The 23,563-nt window shown below is 45.8% G+C and overlaps 1 protein-coding gene across 8 annotated transcripts in view; it reads left to right on the forward strand.

Moving 5' to 3' along the window:
- RBMS2 (RNA binding motif single stranded interacting protein 2) overlaps positions 1-21,549 on the forward strand; it is a 94,137-nt gene extending 72,588 nt beyond the window's left edge. For 7 of the 8 annotated variants that reach the window (XM_080812383.1, XM_080812385.1, XM_080812381.1 and 4 more), the window contains 12 exons: positions 3,740-3,798; positions 4,667-4,758; positions 6,150-6,307; positions 13,340-13,419; positions 13,552-13,661; positions 13,956-14,002; positions 14,178-14,271; positions 18,592-18,669; positions 18,982-19,092; positions 19,682-19,762; positions 20,129-20,214; positions 21,186-21,549. In XM_080812383.1, coding sequence (XP_080668509.1) covers positions 3,740-3,798; positions 4,667-4,758; positions 6,150-6,307; positions 13,340-13,419; positions 13,552-13,661; positions 13,956-14,002; positions 14,178-14,271; positions 18,592-18,669; positions 18,982-19,092; positions 19,682-19,762; positions 20,129-20,209 — 991 coding nt within the window. In that variant the 3' untranslated portion in view covers positions 20,210-20,214; positions 21,186-21,549. The remainder of the gene's footprint in view (positions 1-3,739; positions 3,799-4,666; positions 4,759-6,149; positions 6,308-13,339; positions 13,420-13,551; positions 13,662-13,955; positions 14,003-14,177; positions 14,272-18,591; positions 18,670-18,981; positions 19,093-19,681; positions 19,763-20,128; positions 20,215-21,185) is intronic. The other variant, XM_080812386.1, reaches the window with a different exon arrangement.
- The last annotated feature ends 2,014 nt before the right edge of the window (positions 21,550-23,563 follow it).

Here is a 23,563-nt window from a genome sequence, read left to right on the forward strand (position 1 = left end):
CCCTTAATAGGAATATACCATAGTTTATTTACCCATTCTGTTGCTGGACATTTTAATTGTTTCCAGTTTGTGACTATTGTCAATACGAATAATGCTGCCATGAACTTGTACATGGCTTCTCGTATATATGTGTACACATTTGTGTTGGGTATATAAGATTGCTGAGTCACAGGATATCCATATGTTCAGCTTGTATAGATACTACTAAATGATTTTCTGAAGTGGTTAAACTAATCCAGACTCCCACAACAGTATATGTAAATTCCAACTGTTCCAAATCCTGGAAAGGCAGAACATTCTGCCCCCAAAATGTAGTTGTGGGAGTTATCAGAGGTATTTTATAAGTCCCTTATTCTTCTGAGGTTTGGTCCATGCAAATCACATGGATTTTTGCTAGTGCTGGGCTGCACAGACTCCATCTCTAAAGGTTAGGCATTAGTGTAAAATTGGTTTCTTTACCTCAGCTCACCTTGCTAGAAAAGTATTCAATGGAAGTGAGGGGACTTAGTCTAGTAGGACTAGTAATTTTTGAGGGAAATGGGAGTTGGCAGAAATGTTGATTGATGAGGCAAAAGACTCTCATATCTGTCTAGTTCCTTGATTTCTACACCCGTGTTTCTTGTACTAAATATAATGTGCTACAAAAATTCTCTTATTCCACGAGACAGACAGAAACTCATTTCTACTTTTCTATGCCTTTAGACTTTCATTTTGCTCTTCCCAGCAATTGCCTTACCTTCGAGTCTATCTAAAGAGATAAGAGTAGTCAAGGTCATGATGTGGGCTAGAAACCAGGACCCCGATAGGGGATTACAGAGAAGTAGAAAGGAGGCAGGGAAAGACTAGGTGGTAGATTAAATATGACAAAAAAGGAGGCTGAGAAGAGAGATGGCTGGAACCCTTACGGCTGCTCTGAGCATCCTGGAACTGGAACCTCTCTAAGAAGGGTCTTACCATGCATAGAGGGACTTCCTGTTTGGGCCCAGTTGTGTCTCCAGGTTGGAGAGGAAGTGAATGTTGCTGGATGCTAAACCCTGTTGGGCAGGCCAGAGAGGCATGGATTCTCGGACTGGAACCCCTCGTTCTCTGGAGGGGCTCCTTCCTCTGTGGAGGAAGCAGTAGCAACCCAGCTGTTTCCGGTTGCCATGGAAACTCTGGGCTCTAAGTCTCACCCTGCTCAGACCACGTCAAGCTCCACCTGAGTGCCCTGGTAAGGGCAGCAGCATGCATGTTCTCCTGCTGCTCTCATACCTCCTTTCTCTTGCCTACATCCGGGGAAGAATCCAAAAGGTGTCCCTGAAGGGCTAGAGTCGCCACATTCATCCCCACCGCCCTTGTAATGTGTTCTTTTTTTTTTTTTTTTTTAAGATTTTATATATTCATTTGACAGAGATCACAAGTAGGCAGAGAGGCAGGCAGAGACAGAGAGAGAGAGGAGAAAGCAGGCTCCCTGCTGAACAGAGAGCCCAATGCAGGGGCTCGATGCAGGGCTTGATGCGGGGCTTGAAGCGGGGCTCCATCCTAGGACCCTGAGATCATGACCTGAGCCAAAGGCGGAGGCCTAACCCACTGAGCCACCCAGGCGCCCCTCTTGTAATGTGTTTTTTCCCCAACCTCCAGACCACTGCTTGGCTTAGCCTGTCTAATCCGTTGGGTGACAGAAGCCCCACCAAAAAAGTCCATGAGAGGCTGCCAAGGAGCAAAACAAATATATCAATCATCATATGTTCTTTAGGGGTAAAAAGGGGAAAAAACCCCACAACACTTGTTTGGGGGTATTGGTCTCGTATTCAGTCCTTGCCAGCTGTTTTCACTTAACTCCTGTACTTCTGATTCTGTTAGTGATTTCTGTCCTGTATCTTTAATATTTTCACCTTCCTAGAGCAGAATGTAGATACTTCTTTCTAGTGGAACACTTCTAGTATAGTCCTGACCTGTGGTACTGCCCTGCTCAAGTTCGGGGAACTCCACATGACTCTCCTGCCAAAGTATACATTTCAGAAAGTTGACAAACATGATTCCTACAAATATAGGTAAACACATGCTCAAGACTTATTTCATTCTTTAATAAGGGAACCAATAGGATGGTAAAATGGGTTCAAAGAGCATTCGAGGGGTTGAGTGTAGGTACTGAAGAAAGAATGTTAGAATAAGATTGCTAGGTTATATACAAAACTGGTTCATCTCCTACAGAACATTATAAAACAGTAATCTTTGGGATTCTCTTTTCTACTGGACGGAAATTACTGGCATCAGGGCACTGGGTGGCTCAGTTGGTTGATCCTGCAACTCTTGATTTTGGCTCGGGTCATGGTCTCAGGGTCATGGGATCAAGCCCCATGATGGGCTCTTTGCTCACCACGGAATCTGCCCGTCCCTCTCCCTCTGCTTCCCTCCCCCAAATAAATAAAACCTTCTTTAAAAATTAAAGAAATAAAAGAAATTTGCATTTCTACTGGACAAAATCTACAAGTTAATGTGTATCTTCACAAGGTCTGGATTCTATTGGTAGTAAATAGTAAGTCAAATATAGAAACATTCCCCCTAGATAATGAAATATATTTCATGGGGCACCTGGGTGGCTCAGTGGGTTAAGCCTCTGCCTTCAGCTCGGGTCAAGATCTCAGGATCCTGGGATCGAGTCCCACGTCGGGCTCTCTGCTCAGCAGGGAGCTTGCTTCCTCCTTTCTCTCTGCCTGCCTGTCTGCCTACTTGTGAGCTCTCTGTCAAATAAATAAAATCTTAAAAATATATATATATATATTTCAAATAGGCCTTTGAGATAGTGTTCCAGAATGACATTGAAAGGATGCGCAATTTTCATTTTGTCTTATTGTTACATTTTGGGTAATTTTCTTTACACTGTTGTTGTACCTGGTCTTATACCCATTCATCTCCCTAACATGCCTAGGTCTTGACAGTGAGAAATAGAAGTCTTAGACTAAAGCAAAGCAGGAGAGAGAACCGCTTGCATTAAGGTTGTGGTTCCTTGAATATAATAACAATATATATACATCTGTGTATATATATTATATATATAATAACAAAAACAATAACAATAACAATAATAAGAACATTAAGAACTTCTAAGTGTTTACCAAGTGGTGGACATTAGTGCTTTATATTCATGAATTCTTTTCATATTCCCAATGATCCAGTCTCTACAGATGATGAGACTGAGGCCCTGGAAAGTGAAATGACTTGTCCAAGATGGTGGATAGCTACAAAGTAGCAGAACCAGGGTTTGAACAGTTTGACTCAGGTTAACCTTTGCCCAAGGGTGGGGAACAGGGTGTCAGAGAAGAGAAATGTCTACAGGTTTTTCCTAGGAGGAATGGTGTTTCTCCAAAAGAAAATAATTATCAAGGATTATAGTTAGTCCGCAAGGAACTCCAGGGCCAGAGTTCTGCCCGTACGCACTCTATGTGGACATCACCAAGCTTCGTTCCAGAAGATAGTAGTCTCTTCCCAACTCACACCTGAGTCTTAGTTGGGGAAGAAGAGAGAAATGTGTTGATATTGTAAAGAATTATAGTTACCTTATTTCTTGTAGGGATCTTTGGAGACTAGACTTTTTATGATAAGTATGACATTTTAAATTCATTTCTTCTTGTTTTTGTTAAGGTTTAAGTGGGAACAGTTGTGAAGAAAGGGTATGGAGTCTTCCAGATATCTCAGTGTCTGTCCTGTTCCAAATCCCTGCCCCTACATTATCACTTAGCCTTTTCTTTTCCCTCAGATATGGCAAGATTGTCTCCACTAAGGCCATCCTGGACAAGAGCACGAACAAATGCAAAGGTGAGGGAACAGTTGTCTTGGGTGATGGAGAGCGACTGCGAGGGAGGCTGTGCCTTGCCTCTGCTCTACCGCTCCGTGCTCCTAGGACCCAGTGCCGGGGAGGAGTCTCTGAGGTTTTAAGGCTTTAAAGACTAGTAGATATTTAGGTTGTTTGGAGATCAGACAGCTGGAGCTGAAAACGCTCTTCTGGGGACCCAGTGCTAGAAGCCTGCACAGAGTGAGTTCCTTGGGCTTATTTTGGACTTCATGTTTCCATGAAGCTTCCCCAGACTGGAGGGTGGGTGAGGGTAGGTAAGATATTTCTACTTAGTAAAGCCTTGTAAATGCCTTGTGGTGGTGACAGTGGTGGGGTGTTCTGGTGGGTCTTACTTTGTAAGGATGAATAGCTTTTTGAGGTTTTGAGCAGCTCTGGGTGGGGATGAAGAGTGGAAGGATGGAAAGGAGATCTTTGGGGCGGGGTGGGGCTTCTGGGCAGCTGGCAGTCTGGTCTGCAGCAGAGAGGCCCTATTCCCTACACGCCTAGCGTTCCTGGGAAGTGGCTAGAAAACAGGGAAGCGTTCTGTTAGGAGTGGGGGCTGCGGACTATTAAAAGAGCCTAGTTTCTGAAACCTCTCATTTCTTAGTGGGGAGGGGGAAAGGCAGGAACACCACAAGGACTTTGTTGCCCTTGGCATTCTTAGCCATAAAACAGACCAAATATCCCAGGGTTTGAAGAACACACGGATAACCACCTGAAACCTCTTAATTTTTCTCTCTCCCTACCACTTCTGTTCCATGGATCCTAACTCTTCCTCTGTCTCCTGAAAAGCCTGGGCCTCCCGCCTCCCTCACACCCCCACCTCCCAGTGATGCTGTTTCCCTGTTCCAGGCTATGGCTTTGTGGACTTCGACAGTCCTTCAGCAGCGCAGAAAGCTGTCGCGGCGCTGAAAGCCAGTGGTGTACAGGCACAGATGGCGAAGGTGAGCCTTCTGCCCTGCATCTGTTCCTCAGAGGGGTGGTGGTTAGCAGAGGTCAAGTTCTAGGGCTTCCAGAGGGCCTAAGGCCATGAATTTCATGGGCACGGGCTATCTGTTGTACTTTTTGACTCTATCTGGCCAAAGACAGGCTGGGCCAGGTTCCCACTGAGCACCCCTTGGCTGCCAGAGGAAGTTCTTCAAACTCTGGCGGTAGCTCTGGAGACTCTGTTCCTCTCATCAAATATTATAACGTAAGCAGGTGAGAGGGTCAAGAGGCTTCCCTTTCTCTTGCTGTTTCCCCATTTCCACCCTGGCCCACTTCCCTACCAGGCAGCTTGTGGTAGTTTTGCAACATTCTCTGAAGAAGCCAGTTGTGCAACTCAGAAGTTAAGAGCCCTGCTCTTCTCCCAGGCTGCCTGTTTGGGGGAGGAGGGAGGTAGGATAGGAGAGTTGTTAGGGGTGGGGGAGAGGGAAGCCACAGCAAGGAAGGAAACTGTCCCTCCTTGTCACATCTCCTTGGAGCTTTTCTTTTAATCCAAACAACTAGAAAACTCGAGGCTTTTCTGTCCCTCTTTTGAGGTGGGATTGCCCCCATCGCCTTCCGGAAGTCAGTGTGATTACTCTGTAGAGCTGATGAGGCAGGCCTGCCCACCCCACTTCGCTGTCTGGTGGAAGAGACACCAAGCCCGGAGGGGTGAAGTTGCCGGTGACTCATTGTCTGGGGCAGGGACTGCCTCAGTTCTTAAAAATACAGCTCTGGGAAGTTACTGCCATTTTGCACATTCTGCTCCCTAGAGGGACTTTTCTTTCTGGGGAAGAGCACTCTGGCAGTGGAATTCAGGAGCTTTCAGAGTTCCTATGAGACTAGAGCTCTCCAGCCTGCACAGCGACTCAGTGACTCTACATCTGGCCCCGGGCGCACCCCCAGCGCATTGCCTTCCCTTTCCCCTTCTCCCTCTTCCTGCTCTCTCTCCACTGGGGAACGAACAGGCATTCGTACCCAGAGGATTCAGCAGCGGCCCGGAAGAAGAGGGAGGGGGATTACTTAAAACAGTCCAGCAGGGGAGCAGCGAGGTCCCGAGAATCCAGCCCCGGAATAGGCTGTTGGCAGCGAGGGAGGAGCGCTGGTCTGCCTGGTTCTTAAAGAGACAGCCAGAACTTCATCAGTGGGCTTGTAAAGCACTGGAGATACTAAGTCTGCTTTTTTTTTTCTTTTTCTCTTTCGCCTGGACTCAACATACAGTCCATGGTAGTGGGACTAGGTGTTATAAATAGTTAAGATTTCTTTTGTTTATGTGGGCCCCTTCCTACCACGTCTTTTCTGAAATGAGGGCTGCTGAGGGTGGGGGAGGGATAAGAAATGTGAGCTTCATTTTCTCACTTTTTTCCCACAGCAACAGGAGCAGGACCCCACAAATTTATACATATCAAACCTTCCACTCTCAATGGATGAGCAAGAACTGGAGGGGATGCTGAAGCCCTTTGGCCAGGTTATCTCCACTCGAATCCTCCGAGATACCAGTGGGACCAGCAGAGGGGTTGGCTTTGCAAGGTGAGGGATGCCAGAATGGGAAAGGATGAGGTTAATGAAGAATGTCCCTAAAAAAAAAAAAAAAGTCCCTTAGAAGGTCACAAAAAAAATCTGTGCCCCCTCCCTCAAGGGACCAAACTAAAATACTTGACAGTGAATCAGAAGTTCATTTAAACTGTAGGTCACAGGGGCACCTGGGTGGCTAAGTCATTATGCTTCTGCCTGCAGCTCAGGTGGTAATCCCAGGGTCCTCAGACTGAGCCCTGTGTTGGGCTCCCCGCTGTTCCCAAGGCCTGCTTCTCCCTCTCCCTCTCTAGCTCCCCCTGCAAGTATTACCCCTCTCACTTTCTCTCTCTGTCAAATAAGTAAAATCTTTTTTTTTTTAAGATTTTATTTATTTATTTGACAGAGAGAGAGAGATCACAAGCAGGCAGAGAGGCGGGCAGAGAGAGGAAGGGAAGCAGGCTTCCTGCTGAGCAGAGAGCCCGGGAGGCTCAATCCTCCCTGATCCCAAGACCCTGAGATCATGACCTGAGCGGAAGGCAGAGGCTTTAACCCACTGAGCCACACAGGTGCCCATAAATAAAATCTTTTAAAAAAATAAACTATAGGGGCACCTGTGTGGCTCAGTGGGTTAAAGCCTCTGCCTTCGGCTCAGGTCATGATCTCAGGGTCTTGGGATCGAGCCTCTGCATCGGGCTCTCTGCTCAGAAGGGAGCCTTCTCCCCCCCCCCCGCCCCCCCCACCCCCTGCCTGCCTCTGCCTACTCGTGATTTCTGTCTGTCAAATAAATAAGTAAAATCTTCAAACAAATAAAAAAATAAAAATTAAAAAATAAACTATAGGTCACAGTACTTAAAGACCCACTTGCCCTCAATTCTTTATCCTTTCCCCACTATTTCTTGCAACTCTAGCATTTGTTCCTTTGATCCAAACCCAAGCAGGATAAACTAATTCTGTATCCTTTTATGTAACCAGAGTCTTCACTGTGAAGGGATTTGCCCAGGGTCCCCTAGCAGTGGGTAGTAGAACAGCCCCTAATCCTCTGGCTTCAACATCAGTGGGATGAAGTAGAAGATTTGGTCTTCCTTTTCAGTTCTGTTGAGACTTAGATTCTGGAACCAACCCTGCCACTAACTGCCCCTGTGATATCAGACTTTCCTGAGCCTTGGTTTACTCTGTGAAGTGGAGAGTGACAGAGATGAGTGGTTTTCCTCAGGTGTTCCCTAGAGCTGTGGAGTTCAGAGCTTACGTGTCACTGTAGGGCTTCAGCTTCTCCCAGCCCATTGAAGAAATGTTTTTGCTTTTATTTTAAGATTTTGTTTGAAAGGAGATTCTGTTGCTCTTTCTGAAAGCTTGAAAGTTTGAAAACTATTGGAGTACGTGATCTGAAGGTCACATTTTGTTTTATAATATCTTATCTGGTTCAGGAGCACTCCTTTCCTCTGGAGTGTTTCTCCACATCTTGTGAACAAGGAATGGGGAGGGCCTCTTCCCTAGCCAACTCCGTCTGGGGAGCACCACCTGCGGGCAGTCCCAGGTATAACTAAAAGAGAGTTCCTAGGCTTGTGCTCATCAAACTGTTTTTGCTCCCACACTTTTTTTTTTTTTAATTGAAATTCAGTTAACATATAGTATATTATTAGTTCCAGGGATAGACTTATGTGATTCATCAGTCTTGTAAATACCCAGTGCTGGGTGCCTGGGTGGCTCAGTGGGTTAAGCCTCTGCCTTTGGTTCAGGTCATGATCTCAGGATCCTGGGATGGAGTCCCGCATTGGGCTATCTGCTCAGCAGGGAGCCTGCTTCCCCCCTTCTCTCTGCCTACTTGTGATCTTTCTCTCTGTGTCAAATAAATAAACAAAATCTTTTAAAAAAAATTATTAGGGATGCCTGGGTGGCTCAGTGGGTTAAAGCCTCTGCCTTCGGCTCGGGTCATGATCTCAGGGTCCTGGGATCGAGCCTCGCATCGGGCTCTCTGCTCAGCCGGGAACCTGCTTCCTCCTCTCTCTCTGCCTGCCTCTCTGCCTACTTGTGATCTCTGTCAAATAAATAAATCTTTAAAAAAAAATTATTAAATACACAGTGCTCATTACATCATGTGCCTTCCTTAATGCCCAGCCCCCAGTTACCCCATCCCCCACCTCCCCTCCAGCAACCCTCAGTTTGTTTCCTATTGTTAAGAGTCTCTTACAGAGGGGCGCCTGGGTGGCTCAGTGGGTTAAAGCCTCTGCTTTCGGCTCAGGTCATGGTCCTGGGATCGAGCCCTGAGCCCCACATCAGGTTCTCTGCTCTGCGGGAAGCCTGCTTCCTCCTCTCTCTCCAGCTGCCTCTCTGCCTACTTGTGATCTCTGTCTGTCAAATAAATAAATAAAATCTTAAAAAAAAAAAAAAAAGAGTCTCTTAACGGTTTGCCTGCCTCTCTGATTTCATCTTGTTTTATTTTCCCCTCCCTTCCCCTATGATCCTGTTTTGTTTCTTAAATTTCTTATGTGAGTGAAATCATCTGATTGACTCATTTCGCTTAGCATAATACCCTCTAGTTCCATCCACATCATTAAAAAATGGTAAGATTTCTTTTTTTTGATGGCTGAGTATTATTCCATTGTATATATATACCACATCTTTATCCATTCATCTGTCAATGGACATCTGGGCTCTTTCCACATTTTAGGTATTGTGGTCATTGCTGCTATATAAACATTGGGGTGCAGGTGACCCTTTGGATCACTGTGTTTGGCTCCGACACTCTCTTAAAGCAGAGGTTCTCAATCCTTTTCAGTTCATGGCATCTTAAGTTGTGTCAACTTTTTTTTTTTTTTTTTTTTGCTCTAAACCAAAAGAAATACTTAAGGGTCATTTGGCTGGCTCAGTTGGTAGAGCGTGTGACTCTTGATCCTGGAGTTGTGAGTTTGAGTCCCACTGGGAGTAGAGTTTACTTTAAAAAAAAAAAAAAAGGTGGGGGGCGCCAGGGTGGCTCAGTTGGTTAAGCATCCAACTCCTGATTTTGGCTTAGGTCATGATCTCAGGGTCATGATATCAAGCCCTGTGTCAGGCTTTACATTCAGCATGGAGTCTACTTGTCCTTCTCCCTCTGCTCCTCCCTCCTCCCCACCCCCGCTCCCTCACTTGCTTGCTCACTCGTGCTCTAAGTAAATAAATGAATAAAATCTTTAAAAAAAAAAAAGATAAAGATTTTTTATTCCATTCTTAAACATGCTAATATTTACTAACGGGATGTCCACATGTTGAACACTGCACAACTTCTTGAACCTTGGAATCAGATTGGACACTTACACTCTCATTTCCTGTCACACATAGGTTTTCCTACAGTATTTGCTTTTGTCGTAGCAACCATGGAAAAACCAGCTTTGCAAAAATAATGTTATTAAAAGGATTGTAGGGTGATCCAGTGTTGAAATGGTGACCTGTTTAGAGTTAGCACTCCACACAGTATCTAATAGATGTTGCTATATTTTCTTTAGAAAGTTAAAAAAAAAAAAAAATCCCCTGCATGTGTCTCTGTGAGCTCACCACAGTGGCACAGGGTGCATCAGAGCCCAGGTTGGAAACTGGCTTCGAAGACTTGAAAACCTGCGAAATCTCTTGCATGTGCCTATGCTACAGTCTACACATTTTCTTCATACGGTTAGATCTTGTGAAGTCTAATTTCCAGCAAATTATAAATATTGACATTTTAAATAAAACTGTCATGTCATTTGTAAATGCATCCAAATGGATCTAAATGTCATAGCAATTTGATTTACAAAATCATCCATTTAAAAATGCTTAGGGCCTGGGCGCGCCTGGGTGGCTGGCTCGGTGGGTTAAAGCCTCTGCCTTCAGCTCAGGTTATGATTCCAGGGTCCTGGGATTGAGCCCCGCATCTGGCTCTCTGCTTGGCAAGGAGCCTGCTTCCCCCTCTCTCTCTCTGCCTGCCTCTCTGCCTGCCTCTCTGCCTGCTTGTGATCTCTGTCAAATAAAAAAATAAAATCTTAAAAAAAAAAATACTTAGGGCTGGGGCACCTGGGTGGCTCAGTTTTTATGGGGCTGCCTTGATCCTGGGGTCTTGGGATCCAGCCCCGCATTGGGCTGCCTGCTGGGGGGGGCGGGGCTGCTCGGCAGGGGGCCTGTTTCTCCCTCTGACCCTCCGCCTGCTTGTGTTCCCTCTCTCACTGTATCTCTGTCAAATAAAAAAGAAAACAAACAAACCAAACTTAGGGTCAGGGACTGTTAAGGGACCAGTCAGTTAAGCATCTGCTTTCAGCTCAGGTCATGATCCCAGGGTTCTGGGATCAAGTCCCACATCTACCTCCTTGCTCAGCGGGGAGCCTGCTTCTCCCTCTGCCTGCCACTACCCCTGCTTGTGCTCTCTCTCTTTCTGACAAATAAATAAGTAAAAATAAAAATACTTAGGGCAGGGCATCCCAGTGGCTCAGGAGGGTAAGCCTCTGACTCTTGATCTCAGGGTTGTGAGTTCAAGCCCTGTGTAGGGCTACAGGCTCAGGGTGGAGCCTACTTTAAAAACAAAAATACTTGGGGCATTTCTTCTGTAATAGTCATAATTCATGTCATTTTTATTATAGTGTTCCTTGTTTGTTCTTGATCTTGAACTTTCATTCCATTTCCTTACAGAATTGCATTCTAGTGTAGAGTATTTTTTTTTAAAGATTTTATTTATTTATTTGACAGACAGAGATCACAAGTAGGCAGAGAGGCAGGTAGAGAGAGAGGAGGAAGCAGGCTCCCTGCTGAGCAGAGAGCCCGATTTGGAGCTCCATTCCAGGACCCTGAGATCATGACCTGAGCTGAAGGCAGAGGCTTTAACCCACTGAGCCACCCAGGTGCCCCAGTATAGAGTATTTTTATAGTTGAAAGTCTTTTATGGCTCATCCTGTCATACTTCTCCACATCAAAAATATGTATAATACAATAAATGAGACCTTTTTCCTGCAGTTGTGAGACGCTACACATCAAGTAAATTTTATTGGAGAAGCTTACTCCTATGACATGGATAAGTTTCATTATGTTTAGGTTTTTCTAATTAGGTCGTGGAGCCAACAATGACTATTGTTTATTGCTATAATATCAATTCTGTTTCTGTTGTTTGTTTTCATGTTGAGAAACCTTGTTCACATAAATAAGTAAATGGGACTAAGAAGTGTTTTGTTAAAATAGGAATTCTTTGAATTCCTTCTCAATTATAAGCCAAGAACCAAGGTGATCGACCCATCAAAACTGATTTTTTTTCTGCATCAGTTAACCTGCTGAGTTGTCCGGCTTGCTGAAAGAATTAGAAACATCTGACTTAGAAAAAGACTTAAAAGTCAGGCATCATTGCCTCATGTTGAATTTAGGGATACATGGGGAGGAAAGGCAAAGCCGTGGCTGTGAGAGGGCCTGGACCTTCTGTGAGGACGAGCTGTCCTCAGGCAGGAACACAACTGTTTCTCAGTTGTAGGAAAGAGCTTATGAGGAAGCAGAGGTTCCGTGAGCCCTTCTCGTAAAACTCCCCAGGCCTGCTCATGCTCATGGAAGATTAAGGAGTAGAAGTAACTCAACTGAAGACTGCTGCTCTGGGATACCTAGTCCATGGGTTTTCCCTAAAAGTTTCCATGTGAGGCCTTTTTTTAGTGACTACCTTCATAGGATTGGTTCTTATTTTTAGTGGTTATTGGCATAGAAAATATAATGAGACTTAATTTAAATATGGAAGGAAAGAGAGGTGCCTGGGTGGTATAGTGGGTTAAGTGTCTGCTAAACATCTGCCTTTGGCTCAGGTCATGATCCCAGGGTCCCAGGATCCCACCCCAGTTCACACACCCGGCTCAGCGGGAAGCCTGCTTCTCTCTCTCTTCCTGCCCCTCCCCCCAGCTCATGTGTGTGTGTGTGTGTGTGTGCGCGCGCGCGCGCTCTCTCTCTCTCTCTCTCTCATGGGCTCTCTTTCTCGCAAGTAAATAAAAGCTTTAAAATAAATAAATAATAAATAGGGGAGGAGGGGAAGATACTGTTCCTTGTGTCATATAGACCCATAGAATTTTTAGAACACATGGAAATACATTATCTTATTTGCTCTATAGTAGGTAGATGGATGTTATGTCTAATGCAGAAATGAAAAATGGGTCCAATGGGGTTTTGTGCGGGTCCTAACTCACAGAATTTGGGGTAGTGACCTGGAGCAAGAATCTAGATTTTCTGATTCCTTACTCAGTTGTCTTTCCCTAACAAGATACTTTAACTCCATAGTTCCACTGTTTCTGTCACTGTAGACCATGAACTCTGTCTTATTACTCTTTCCTCCTACAGTTTCATGAAATCCTAATATTCTCAGTAGCTAATTAGACCTTGATAATGATAATCAGAAGCATTATTGGAGTGAAGGAACAATTTCCATGAGGAATTTTTAAATTAAAAATAATGGTGACATGAGGCACCTGGCTGGCTCAGTGGGTAGAGCATGGGACATTTGATCTCGGGGTCACGAGTTCAAGCCCTACATTAGGTATAGAGCTTACTTTAAAAAATGATGATGATGTGGGGTGCCTGGGTGGCTCAGTGGGTTAAACCTCTGCCTTCGGCTCAGGTCATGGTCTCAGGGTCCTAGGATCGAGCCCCGCATCGGGCTCCCTGCTCAGCGGGGATCCTGCTTCCTCCTCTTCCCCTCTTCCTGCCTCTGTCTGCTTGTGAACTAACTCACTCACTCTCTCTCTGTCAAATAAATAAATAAAATCTTTAAAAAAAAAGATGATGATGATGACAACCACTATGTATTCTTGTTTCTTGTTTATGAATCAAACCTAATAGTGGGCCCATCCATTAGTGTCTTTGGAATAGCATAGCTTCATTTTTCCTTTCAGGAGGCCAGCAAGGGCCAGTTGAGGGAACTTGCATAGAAGCTAGGGTTGCCTCTTCAATTTGTGTGGAGGAGTCTGTGTTTTTATAGTCACAACTTCTGGAGCATTTGTGGGCTGGGAACTTAGAGCTTTCTCTTTGAATGTAGGGGGAGCACAGATCCTGGAGAAGCTAGAGCCTAACCCTTCTTATGCTCCTTAGGATGGAGTCCACAGAGAAGTGTGAAGCCATCATCACCCACTTTAATGGAAAATATATTAAGACACCTGCTGGAGTACCAGGTGAGGCTTCTGGGAATCAGACTGAGAGAGCCATAAGTTGCTTCCAGGGAAGATTCTGGAGGTGCTTTGCATGAGTGTGAATGGACTAAGTGAGGTGGAACTCAGCTGTGTCTTTGCTTTCTTTCTTGGCAGCCCCATCTGATCCCTTGCTTTGCAAATTTGCTGATGGTGGTCCAAAGAAACGACAGAACCAAGGGAAATATACGCAAAATGGACGGGCCTGGCCAAGGAACGGAGATATGGTAAGAGGACCTCTGAGGAGACAGTACTAAGGACATTGACGTGGAATGGAAATTACTAGGGCCCAATTTCTGTGAGTTTAAATGGCAAGCGTGAGAGTTGCAGTGAGTAACTGAGAGATGGCTGGCAGCTTAGCATGGTCTTCAATGGGATTTTGTAGCCCACGCAACCAGACAAATTCTGGTTTAATTCACTTTAATCTGTTGAGTCAGATACATCCCAGTCTTGACCCTCTTGCCTCCCTCCTGTTCTCCCCCAAGGGCTCGCAACATGAACACTGTGTTCTTCCTTTACAGGGTGGTATGGCCTTGACCTATGACCCCACCACAGCTCTTCAGAATGGGTAAGGGTGTTTTATAGAATTGGGGTACCTGAAAAATGTCAATGGCCTGTCCAGACACTGGGATGTTTCATCTTGGTTTTTAAAGAGCAGTTAGTGGGAAGTGTCTGTGTCTATCAGTGGGGCCCTTACCTTGTGGTTTCCTGTGGCTCCTTACTGATGAGGTTCCTTCCTCCAGGTTTTACCCGGCTCCTTATAACATCACCCCCAACAGGATGCTTGCTCAGTCCGCCCTCTCCCCCTACCTTCCATCTCCTGTGTCTTCCTATCAGGTATGTTCCTGCCCAGAAAAGGGTGTGGGGTTTTCCCCTGTCACTGTGCTTTAGGTAAAGGAGTATAAGGCTGGAAACTTCTTATTTTTTAGTTTTTCCTTTATACATACTGCTCACAAATAATTTTACATGAAAGCATAACGTGTGATCACATGACATATACAGACTGTCGTGGTAGTATCCTTTTACTCTGTCTGCCACCCCACAAGTAAACCTATATTATTAGATTTTTAGCTTTATATTTCAGAAAATTCCAGATTTTTCTTCATGTGCATATACACATATGTATATGATTTTGGAAGCCATTGTTTATTTTACAAAAATCTGGCCAGATTAAATATATTTTTTACACTTTACTCCTCTCACTTAACAGTATCTTAAACCAGTGATTCTTAAAGTTTGGTGCCGGGATGAACAGTATCACCTGGGAATTTCAAAAAACAAATTCTTGGACTCCACCCCAGATCCTCTGAATTAGAAACTCTGGGGATGGGTCCCAGCAATCCGTTTTTTGTAGTCACCATCTGTCACCATACAAAGTTATTCTAGTATTATTGACTATATTCCCTATGGGGTGTTTTCCATCCCTCTGACTCAGGTATCTTATACCTGCTACTCTGTACCTCTTAATCCCCTCCTGTATTCCACGTGCTGATGCTCCTGTCACCGTCCTCGCCCCTGCCCCAGCAAGCTGAGTTTTTTTTAACAGGCCCTTCAGGTGATTCTGATGTAGCTAATGTTGAGATTTTTTGTTCTGATTCTTTCCTTTTTTTTTTTTTTTTTAAGATTTTTATTTATTTATTTATTTGACAGACAGAGATCACAAGTAGGCAGAGAGGCAGGCAGAAAGAGAGGAAAGGAAACAGGCTACCCGCTGAGCAGAGAGCCTGATGAGGGGCTCCATCCCAGGACCCTGGGATCATGACCTGAGCCGAAGGCAGAGGCTTTAACCCACTGAGCTACCCAGGCACCCCTGATTATTTCTTTTTTTAACAGTAGCATTGTATTTCATGCGGCAGAGAGATCAGGATTCTTCAACCCTACCTCTGTGAAGGGCATTCAGTTGGATTTCAGGGCTTTTCTGGTACAAATACTACTTCCATCCATATATTATTCAACTTGCAGTCTCATTCCTTGGACTCTAATTCCCAGAAACAAAACCACGCATATGTAAAGATCTTCATGCCTACATTCTTAGATATGAGTACTGGTGTTTCTGGGGGCTGGAGTCCCCCAGATGGGATTGCTAGGTTGGCTAGTATATGGCCATTGAGTTTTGCAGGTGTTGCCCATCGCTTTCCGCAAAGGCCGTGTCAGTTCACATTTCCGCCAGTGATGTCTGAGTGGCCATTTCCCTCCAGCCATAAGTGACAGTGGTCTTTTCAAGTTTTTCCTTAAATCTCAGCAGGTGTAAAGTGCATTGTTACTTTAATTTGCACTTGCCTGACTACAGCCGAGTTGAAGCATGTCTATGTGTGTTTGCCGTGTTTTGATTTGCTCTTCTCTGATGGCTCTTCATACGCTTGGCCCATGTTTCTGTTTGGTTATTCGTTTCCCTCAACTTACAAAAACCATTTCCGTATAATTAAAGTATTAATCTTCTGAATGTTATCTTTCTTACAAATGTCTTTTTCCAGGTTTAATTTTTGTCCATTGACTTTGTGTGCTGGTGCTCAAGCTTGAGCTATCAGAATCACTTGGAGAACTTATCAAACCCAAATTACTGGGCACCACACAAAGAATTTCTGGCTCAGTAAGTCTAGGCTAGGAGGCAAGAATTTGTATTTCTGTTTCTCAGATGCTGCTACTAATTCCTGCTGCCTGTCCCGGGACCACACTTTGGGAATCACTCGTTTTCCCCAACAAAAAAAAACCCACAAAAGTTTAAAATTTGTATATAGTTAAACATTTCTGTTTTTCCACTAAAGCTTTTGAATTCCTTAATTGAATTCACCCACCTGGGTGGCTCAGTTGGCTAAGCAACTGCCTTTGGCTCAGGTCATGATCCTGGAGTCCCAGGATCGAGTCCCACATCAGGCTTCCAGCTCCATAGGGAGTCTGCTTCTCCCTCTGACCTTCTCCCATCTTATGCTCTCTCTCACTGTCTCTCTCTCAAATAAATAAGTAAAATTAAAAATTTATTAAAAAAAAAAGGCCTTTCCAGTCCCTATATTGTGCATATGGCCTCCAAGATTAATTGTATTATTTTACAATAAAATTTAAGTATGTAATCACCAGAAATTTATTTTTGTATGTGGCACCAGATAGGGATTTTTAAAAAATTCTTTCAGAATGTTAATCAGTGGTCCTAGCACCAAATTATTAAATCATATTTGAAATAATGGATTATTAGTATGGCAAATTAATTAAAAATTAAATAATGGTGAGTTAAAATGCCACCTTTGTCCTGTAATAAATACTGGGGTTTGTTTCTGTGTCCTTGATCCTCCCCCAGTGCTCACTGTGTCTGTCCTTACTCCGGTGATACATTGACTTGATCACAGTGGCTTTCAGAATATCTTCTAACATTATATAAGACAAACCCTTTTCCCTACTCTTTCAGACTTTATGCTGTTTTTTTGGCATTTATTCTTCTCTATAAAGTTTATGATCATTTAATCTAATTTTGGAAATCTGACAATTTTAATTAGAATTACATTAAATTTATGTATTAGTTTGAGAGAAAGTGACTTTTTTTTGAGAATTGACTTTTTTTTAGAGATTCATTTGTTTTAGTTGGGGAGAGGGGCAGAGAGAGAAAGAGAATCTCAAGCAGGCTTTGCACTGAATGTGGTAACCCCACAACCCTGGGATCGTGACCTGAGCTGAAATCAAGAGTCAGATGCTCAATCAACTGAGCCACCCAGATGTCCTGAGAACTGACTTTTCAAGAACTATTTTTTTCTCGTGGTGCCTGGGTGGCTCAGTCAGTTATGTGTCTGCCTTTGGCTCGGGTCATGATCCCAGGGTCTTGGGATCGAGTCCCACATCGGGCTCCCTGCTCAGCGGTCTGCTTCTCTCTCTCCCTCTCCCTCTGCTGCTCCCCCTGCATGTACTCTCGCTCTCTGTCATATAAATAAAATAATAAATAAATAAAATTGAGATGATTCACATACCATAAAATTCATCTACTTAAAGTATCCAGGTCAGGAGTTTCGAGCATATTTCGCCCAGTTCTGTAGCTGTCACCATTATCTAATCCCAGAACATTTCTGTTAGCTCAGGAAGCAGCTGTGTACCCAGTAACCATCACTGCCCATTCTTCCTTACCCCCACCCCTGGGGCACCCACTGAGATACGTCCTCTGGCTGTAGACTTGCCTACTCTGGCCACTTTGTGTAAATGGAAGCGTGCAGTGGATGTCTCTGGGGTTGGGCTGCTTTCACTCAGCATGCTTTCAAAGTTTATCCATGTCGTAGCACACAGCGGGACTGAGTCCGTCTCCCACCGCTGTGTGACTATACCTGTTAGTTCTCCGCTTAGTAGTTGATGGCCTTTTGAGTTGTTTCCACCTTTGGCTATTAGAATAATGCTGCTTTGAATATTTGTGTACGATTTTTGTGTCCCCACATGTTTTGACTTCTCTCGGGTATACACCTCCAGTGGACTTGCTTGGTTCCACAGGAACTCTGTGTCTAACTTTTTGAGGAAATGGCACACTGTACCATTTTACATTCCCGCCCACAGTGTATGACATTTGTTCTGTCCTTTTTTTTTTTTTTTTAAAAGATGTATTTATTTTTGAGCAAAGAAAGAGAGAGAGAGTTGGGGGGAGGAAGAGGAAGAGAGAGAATCTCCAGCAGACTCCCTGCTGAGTGAGGAGCCTGTTGCAGGGTTTGATCCCCCGACCCTGCATGACCTGAGCCAAAATCAAGAGTCAGATAACAACCCATTGAGCCATCCAGTCCCCCCTCTTCTGTCCTTTTAATTACAGCCATCCTGGTGGGTGTGAAGTGATCTCTTCATGGTTGTGATTTGCATTTCCCTGGTTACTTGTGATGTCAAGCCTCTCTCGTGTGCTTATTGGCCATTTGTGTATCTTCTTAGAGAAGAAGCTATTCCTATCTTTTTTTTTTTAATTTTTAATTTTTTAAATTTCTTTTCAGTGTATTCCTATCTTTTGTCCATTTTAAAATTGGGTTATTTGTTGACGTGTACGGGTTGCAAATATTTTTTAAAGAGTTTATTCTTTGTGTTTCTATTTTGTGAGGGGGCACTCCAACCCTTTTTTGGGGTTTTGCTGAACATTATTAGGTTACTGGGAGAAACAGTAGTTTCTAGGCGATTATTGTTTTTGTCTGTGTCTTTTGTTTGCACTAGAGAGTAAGTCAGACATCTCCTCTGCAAGTACCTAACCCGTCCTGGATGCACCCCCAGTCCTACCTCGTGCAGCCTCCAGTGAGTGTCCCGGCGTGGGCAGAAGCCAAAGGGGCGGTGTGATGTAAAGAAAAACAGTGGGATCTGACGATAGATGATGTGGGCGTGAGCTCTGGCTCAGTCCCTTGTGCAACCCAGCGGTGTGACCTGAACTCCTGTCAGTTTGTCACTTAGATGAGCAGAGCACCTGTTTCTGTTGCGCAGTTGGGTTGCTTCGCACCTGTCCTCTCGCAGGACTTTGAAATGTCTGTCTTCACTGGCCCCGGGAGGCGGAACTCACTGCAGGTCTCTTGGGTGCTGCCAGTGAACCCTGTCCTTTGTTGCTGCCTCCAGGGTTCCGTTCTGCCGCCGGGGATGGATCACCCCATTTCTCTCCAGCCTGCCTCCATGATGGGACCCCTCACCCAGCAGCTGGGGCACCTCTCCCTCAGCAGCCCAGGCACGGTAAAGCAGTATTTCTGACTCCAGACTCTGAAAGAGCAAGGAGTACCTGTGCGGTGCTCTTCAGTGGAGATGCCGTAATCGAGGGTGTCAGTCGCGTCCGTGTCCTGGAAGGCACATTCAGACGCAGAGTAGGAGAGCCACAGAATGTAGCCATCCGGCTCCCGGCTCACTCCTTTTAACTGATCTGCACCTACGAAACTAAACAGTGCTCTGTCTACACAGCAGTTTACCCAGGAGCTCACACACATTTCCTAGAAATCCTTCCCAACATGGTGACAAGAAGAACGTGGTGGGGGGCGCTCAGCAGGCTGCTCGTAGGGCTGCGGCCCTGGCCCCGCCGTGTGCACGTGAGGGAGGACAGAGGAGGAAGGGAAGCCCCGGAGGCAGCCGTTTCTCCAAGCACCCCCCCACCCCCCCGACCCCCCCACCCCTCCGCTGCAACTTAAAACCCCCTGGAGTGCTCCGGACAAAGCTGTTCGACTCTCTGGGGATGAGACCTAGGCATCCGTAGTTTTAGAGCTCCCGGGTGCTTTAAATGTCGCCAGGAGTCCCCTCACTGCTCTGAGCCTGTGGCTGGGTTTCCTTCTAGTACGTGCCGGCAGCCGCCCCCGTGCCCGGAGCTTACCTCTCCCCGTACGCCCCCGCGCCTTCTTCTGGTGTTGCAGCCGAGGTAAGAGCTCTCGACTCTTTGCATGGAGGGTAGGAAACATGAACCGAGGTAGCTCTCCCGCCCCCCCTTCCGCCACTTGAAGATCTTCCTCTACCAGTGATGCTGCTTCTGGGCTACAGGCAGCTGGTAGGTATGCGGGTGAACGTAGGAGGGGAGGACTTCGTCTGCGTCCTTGGACCAGGCCCTTCCTCCTTGAGGCCGGCCTGCACTGACCGTGTCTCGAAAGAGGAGAGGGTGCCCTGGGTGGCTGGGAGGTGATGCTGTGTGCGTGGGGAAAGGGGTGGGTCGGGAAGGAAACTCCACTCTGGAGTTTCTGGAGGCAGAAGGAACACACAGCTTGACTCCGCTGCCTGGGCTGTGCTGCAGGAGAGCAGCGGCCAGCAGACTCAAGTGCCGGTGGAGGCTCCCTCAGACCCTGGGCTCTACTCTTTCCAGTTCAACAAGTAGCAGTGGTAAGAGCCCCCCATGGAGGCAGCCAGCCTCTGGTTTACGCATCCTTTAGGGTTCCTCTCCCCATCTTTGCAGACTATATCTTTTTCTTGTGCTTTACTTTACTGAGCTTTGCAAATACTGCTTTTTTCCTTTTTTGTACAAATTGAAGGTCTCTGACCACCCTGCTTTCCCTGCTTTGAGCGAGTCTGTCAGTGCCGTTGGCATTTACTCACTTCGTGTCTCTGTGTCACATTTAGGTAATTCTCAAAACAGGTCAAATTTGGGGGCACCTGGGTGGCTCAGTCGGTTAACCATTATGATCCCAGAGTCCTGAGATCGATTCCAGCATTGGACTCCTTGCTCAGCTGGGAGCCTGCTTCTCCCTCTGCCTCTGTCCTTCTCCATGATCCTGCTCTCTCTCTCAGATAAATAAAATCTTTTTTAAGAAATGTCAACTTTTTATTGCATTTTTATGGTGATCTGTGATCAGTGAGTTAACAGTGTTAGCAGTGAAGTATTTTTTTTAAGATTTTATTTATTTGACAGAGAGAGAGAGAACATAAGCAGGCAGAGAAGCAGGCAGAGAGAGAGGGGGAAGCAGGCTCCCTGTTGAGCAGAGAGCCCGATGCAGCAATGAAGTTTTTTTGTTTTGTTTTTTTTTAAGATTTTATTTATTTATTTGACAGAGATCACAAGCAGGCAGAGAGAGAGGAGAAAGCAGGCTCCCCACGGAGCAGAGAGCCCAATGTGGGGCTCGATCCCAAGACCCTGGGATCATGACCTGAGCTGAAGACAGAGGCTTGTAACCCACTGAGCCACCCAGGCGCCCCAATGAAGTACTTTTGAGTTAAGGTCTTCATATTATATTTTTACACCTACTGCTGTTGCACACATAATAGGCTACAGTAGAGTGTAAACATACCTTTTGTATGCACTGGGAAACCAAAAATTTCATTTGGCTTGCTTTATTGTGATATTTGCTCTATTGCAGTGGTCTGGAAGCAAACCCGCCATGTCTCTGAGACGTGCCTGGACAGATGGACTCTTGGAAAGGCTGATGCTCCCGAACTCCCGGGGGCTGACCGGGAGTACAGCCCCGCTGTGGGCCCTGCTAGGGACTAACACTTGGGCAGCATTTTTCACAGGCCTGGTCCTGGAGAAAGAGATCTCTGCACTCGCACCCTCTGCTTCTGCCTCCATTCCTGGGGCAGCCGGGGGTTGGGAGTGGGGGGGACTGTAATTTTGTGTGTGTGCTGCATTCAAGGAGATCAAAAGAACTTTTTTCTTTCTTTTGCAAAGAAAGTTTTATATTTTGTTTTTAACTGCAATATACTCTTTCCGTATCCCAAAGAGACATAGTGCCTTGAGCTTCTTCTCATCTTTATGAAAAACAGTTTTTGATGTGTTGGATTTACCTGGGGAGGCTTTAAAATTTTTTGTTATTTCTTTTAAAAAAGTGCAGTGATAGAACATTGATGAAGGAGTCCTACTGTGGGCCCTTATGTGGAGTTTAGTTTTGGGCTTATTTTAGGGTGTGTGTGTGTGTGTGTGTGTGTAGAATATACAGACTTTACAAGTTTTGTTTTATAAAGCTCTTAGCTCACACATCCCATCTCTTCTTCACACATTTTATGCCTTCTTTCTCTCATCCAGACTGTTCTTTTTCTCTTTTTTTATACAGCAGAGCCTGCCTACTTTGCCTTTTTTACAGTTTTTAATTTTGTGAATTTCTTTTTTGAATGAAATTTTGTATAGACTATTTTGGGGGCTGGGCAAGGAACACCTAGAACACTAAGCAGGCAATGGAAGTGGCTTTTCTCCCTCTGCCTGGTCACATCCTGAGAGAAGAGACCAGACTTTGCCTTCAAGAAGCAGAGCTGTGCTGTAGACTTCATTAAGGAGACACTCCTACAGTCTTTGGAAGCCATCCTTGAGCCAAATTTAGATGAAGATTAGGTCTTCCCTGGCAAGTTCCAGAAGGGTGGACTTTCTGACTTCTAATTTTTCTCACCACTGAGGCCAGCACCATCTGAGGAAGTGTCTTCTCCAGCGACAGCTTTTCAGGAATCCCCACTTTCCTGTTTCCGGAGGATCTCCTTTTCTGCCCTGGGTCCTAGGGCCCCTGTCTTCCCCCTCTCACGTTGCTGTGCTCAGAGGAGCCTTTGCAGTTATGACCGCGCCAAATTCACTCAGGTTCTTTCGGCACTGTGGAAGAGCCGCTGCTTCATCTAGACCAGTGGTTCTCGGGAAGGTGGTTTTTTCCCCTAGAGGCCACTTGGAAATCTCTAGAGGCTTTTTTTTTTTATGTCCTTGCTTGGGGGTGAGGGCTGTACGCTGCTGGCATCTAGTGGCTGGCGGAGCAGCAAGGATTCTGCCAACCATCCTGCAGGTGCACAAGACAGCCCCAACCCCCGCCCCAACCCCCCAGAGAATTATTTGGCTCCAAATGTCGGTGGTGTCAAGGTTGCAAAACCTTGATGTAGACAGTTTTGTTAGTCCTCTGATGCCAGAGGACTTGGTAAATTCCCACCCTAACCCTGGACGCCCAGTGCCTTTTGATACTCAGTGTAACTGGTTGAGAGAGACAGGACTGGGGTCCTGAATTTTCCCCAGGCTCTGACCTTGGATACCTCCGCATACTGCGTGAGCTATCCTAGAAAGGCTTGTGCTGTGGTACTCGTGCCACACAGGTGCGCGTGCACACATGCACGCACACACAGCGGGGTCAAGGTGTGGGGACTGTTCTGTGTGCTAGGTTGGGAAGGAGTGGAGCTCTCTGTAACTGGCCAAGGCAGCCTGCTCTCCCCTGATGTGTTTGGATCCCTTTTCCAGGGAACCAGGACATCAAAAGTAATGTTCCTTCTTGTGGAAGGCTAACAGGGAGCTAGGACAGAAAAGGGCAATAAACCCCATCTTGTTATTTACAAGGTCAGCAATCCTTTAAAACCTGTATTTTGCTCTTGAACTCCTCCTCCTCCTTTGAGCCCTGATGCTGTGCGGGTGGAGACAGGAGGAAGCCTTCGCCCATCTCCTGGAAGCGCAGTCCCTGCAGCTGCCCTCTTCCAATCCCTCCCTCATGCCCTGGCAGTCCTGCTCCCCTGCACTTCAAGGTCAGGTGCTTTTCACCAGAGGGGCAGAGAGCCAAAGAGAGACAATGGAGAAACGAGTGTTGGGGAGGCTGGCTGTCAGGAGAGGAGGAAGAGGATACGGAGGGACAAGAAGCTGAGGTAGCAGTTCTTGGACGTAGAGCTCGCAGCCAGCTTTCCCCCCACTTCCACCCACCCCTGAAGTGAGAGTCCCATGTTCCCGGCCTGTAGACTGCCCTTTTGTACAATCCTGGAGGTGGGGGAGGTGGGTACGTGTAGGGTG

This window comes from Martes martes (genome assembly GCF_963455335.1).
Source record: "Martes martes genome assembly, chromosome: 8".
Classification (NCBI taxonomy): Eukaryota; Metazoa; Chordata; class Mammalia; order Carnivora; family Mustelidae; genus Martes; species Martes martes.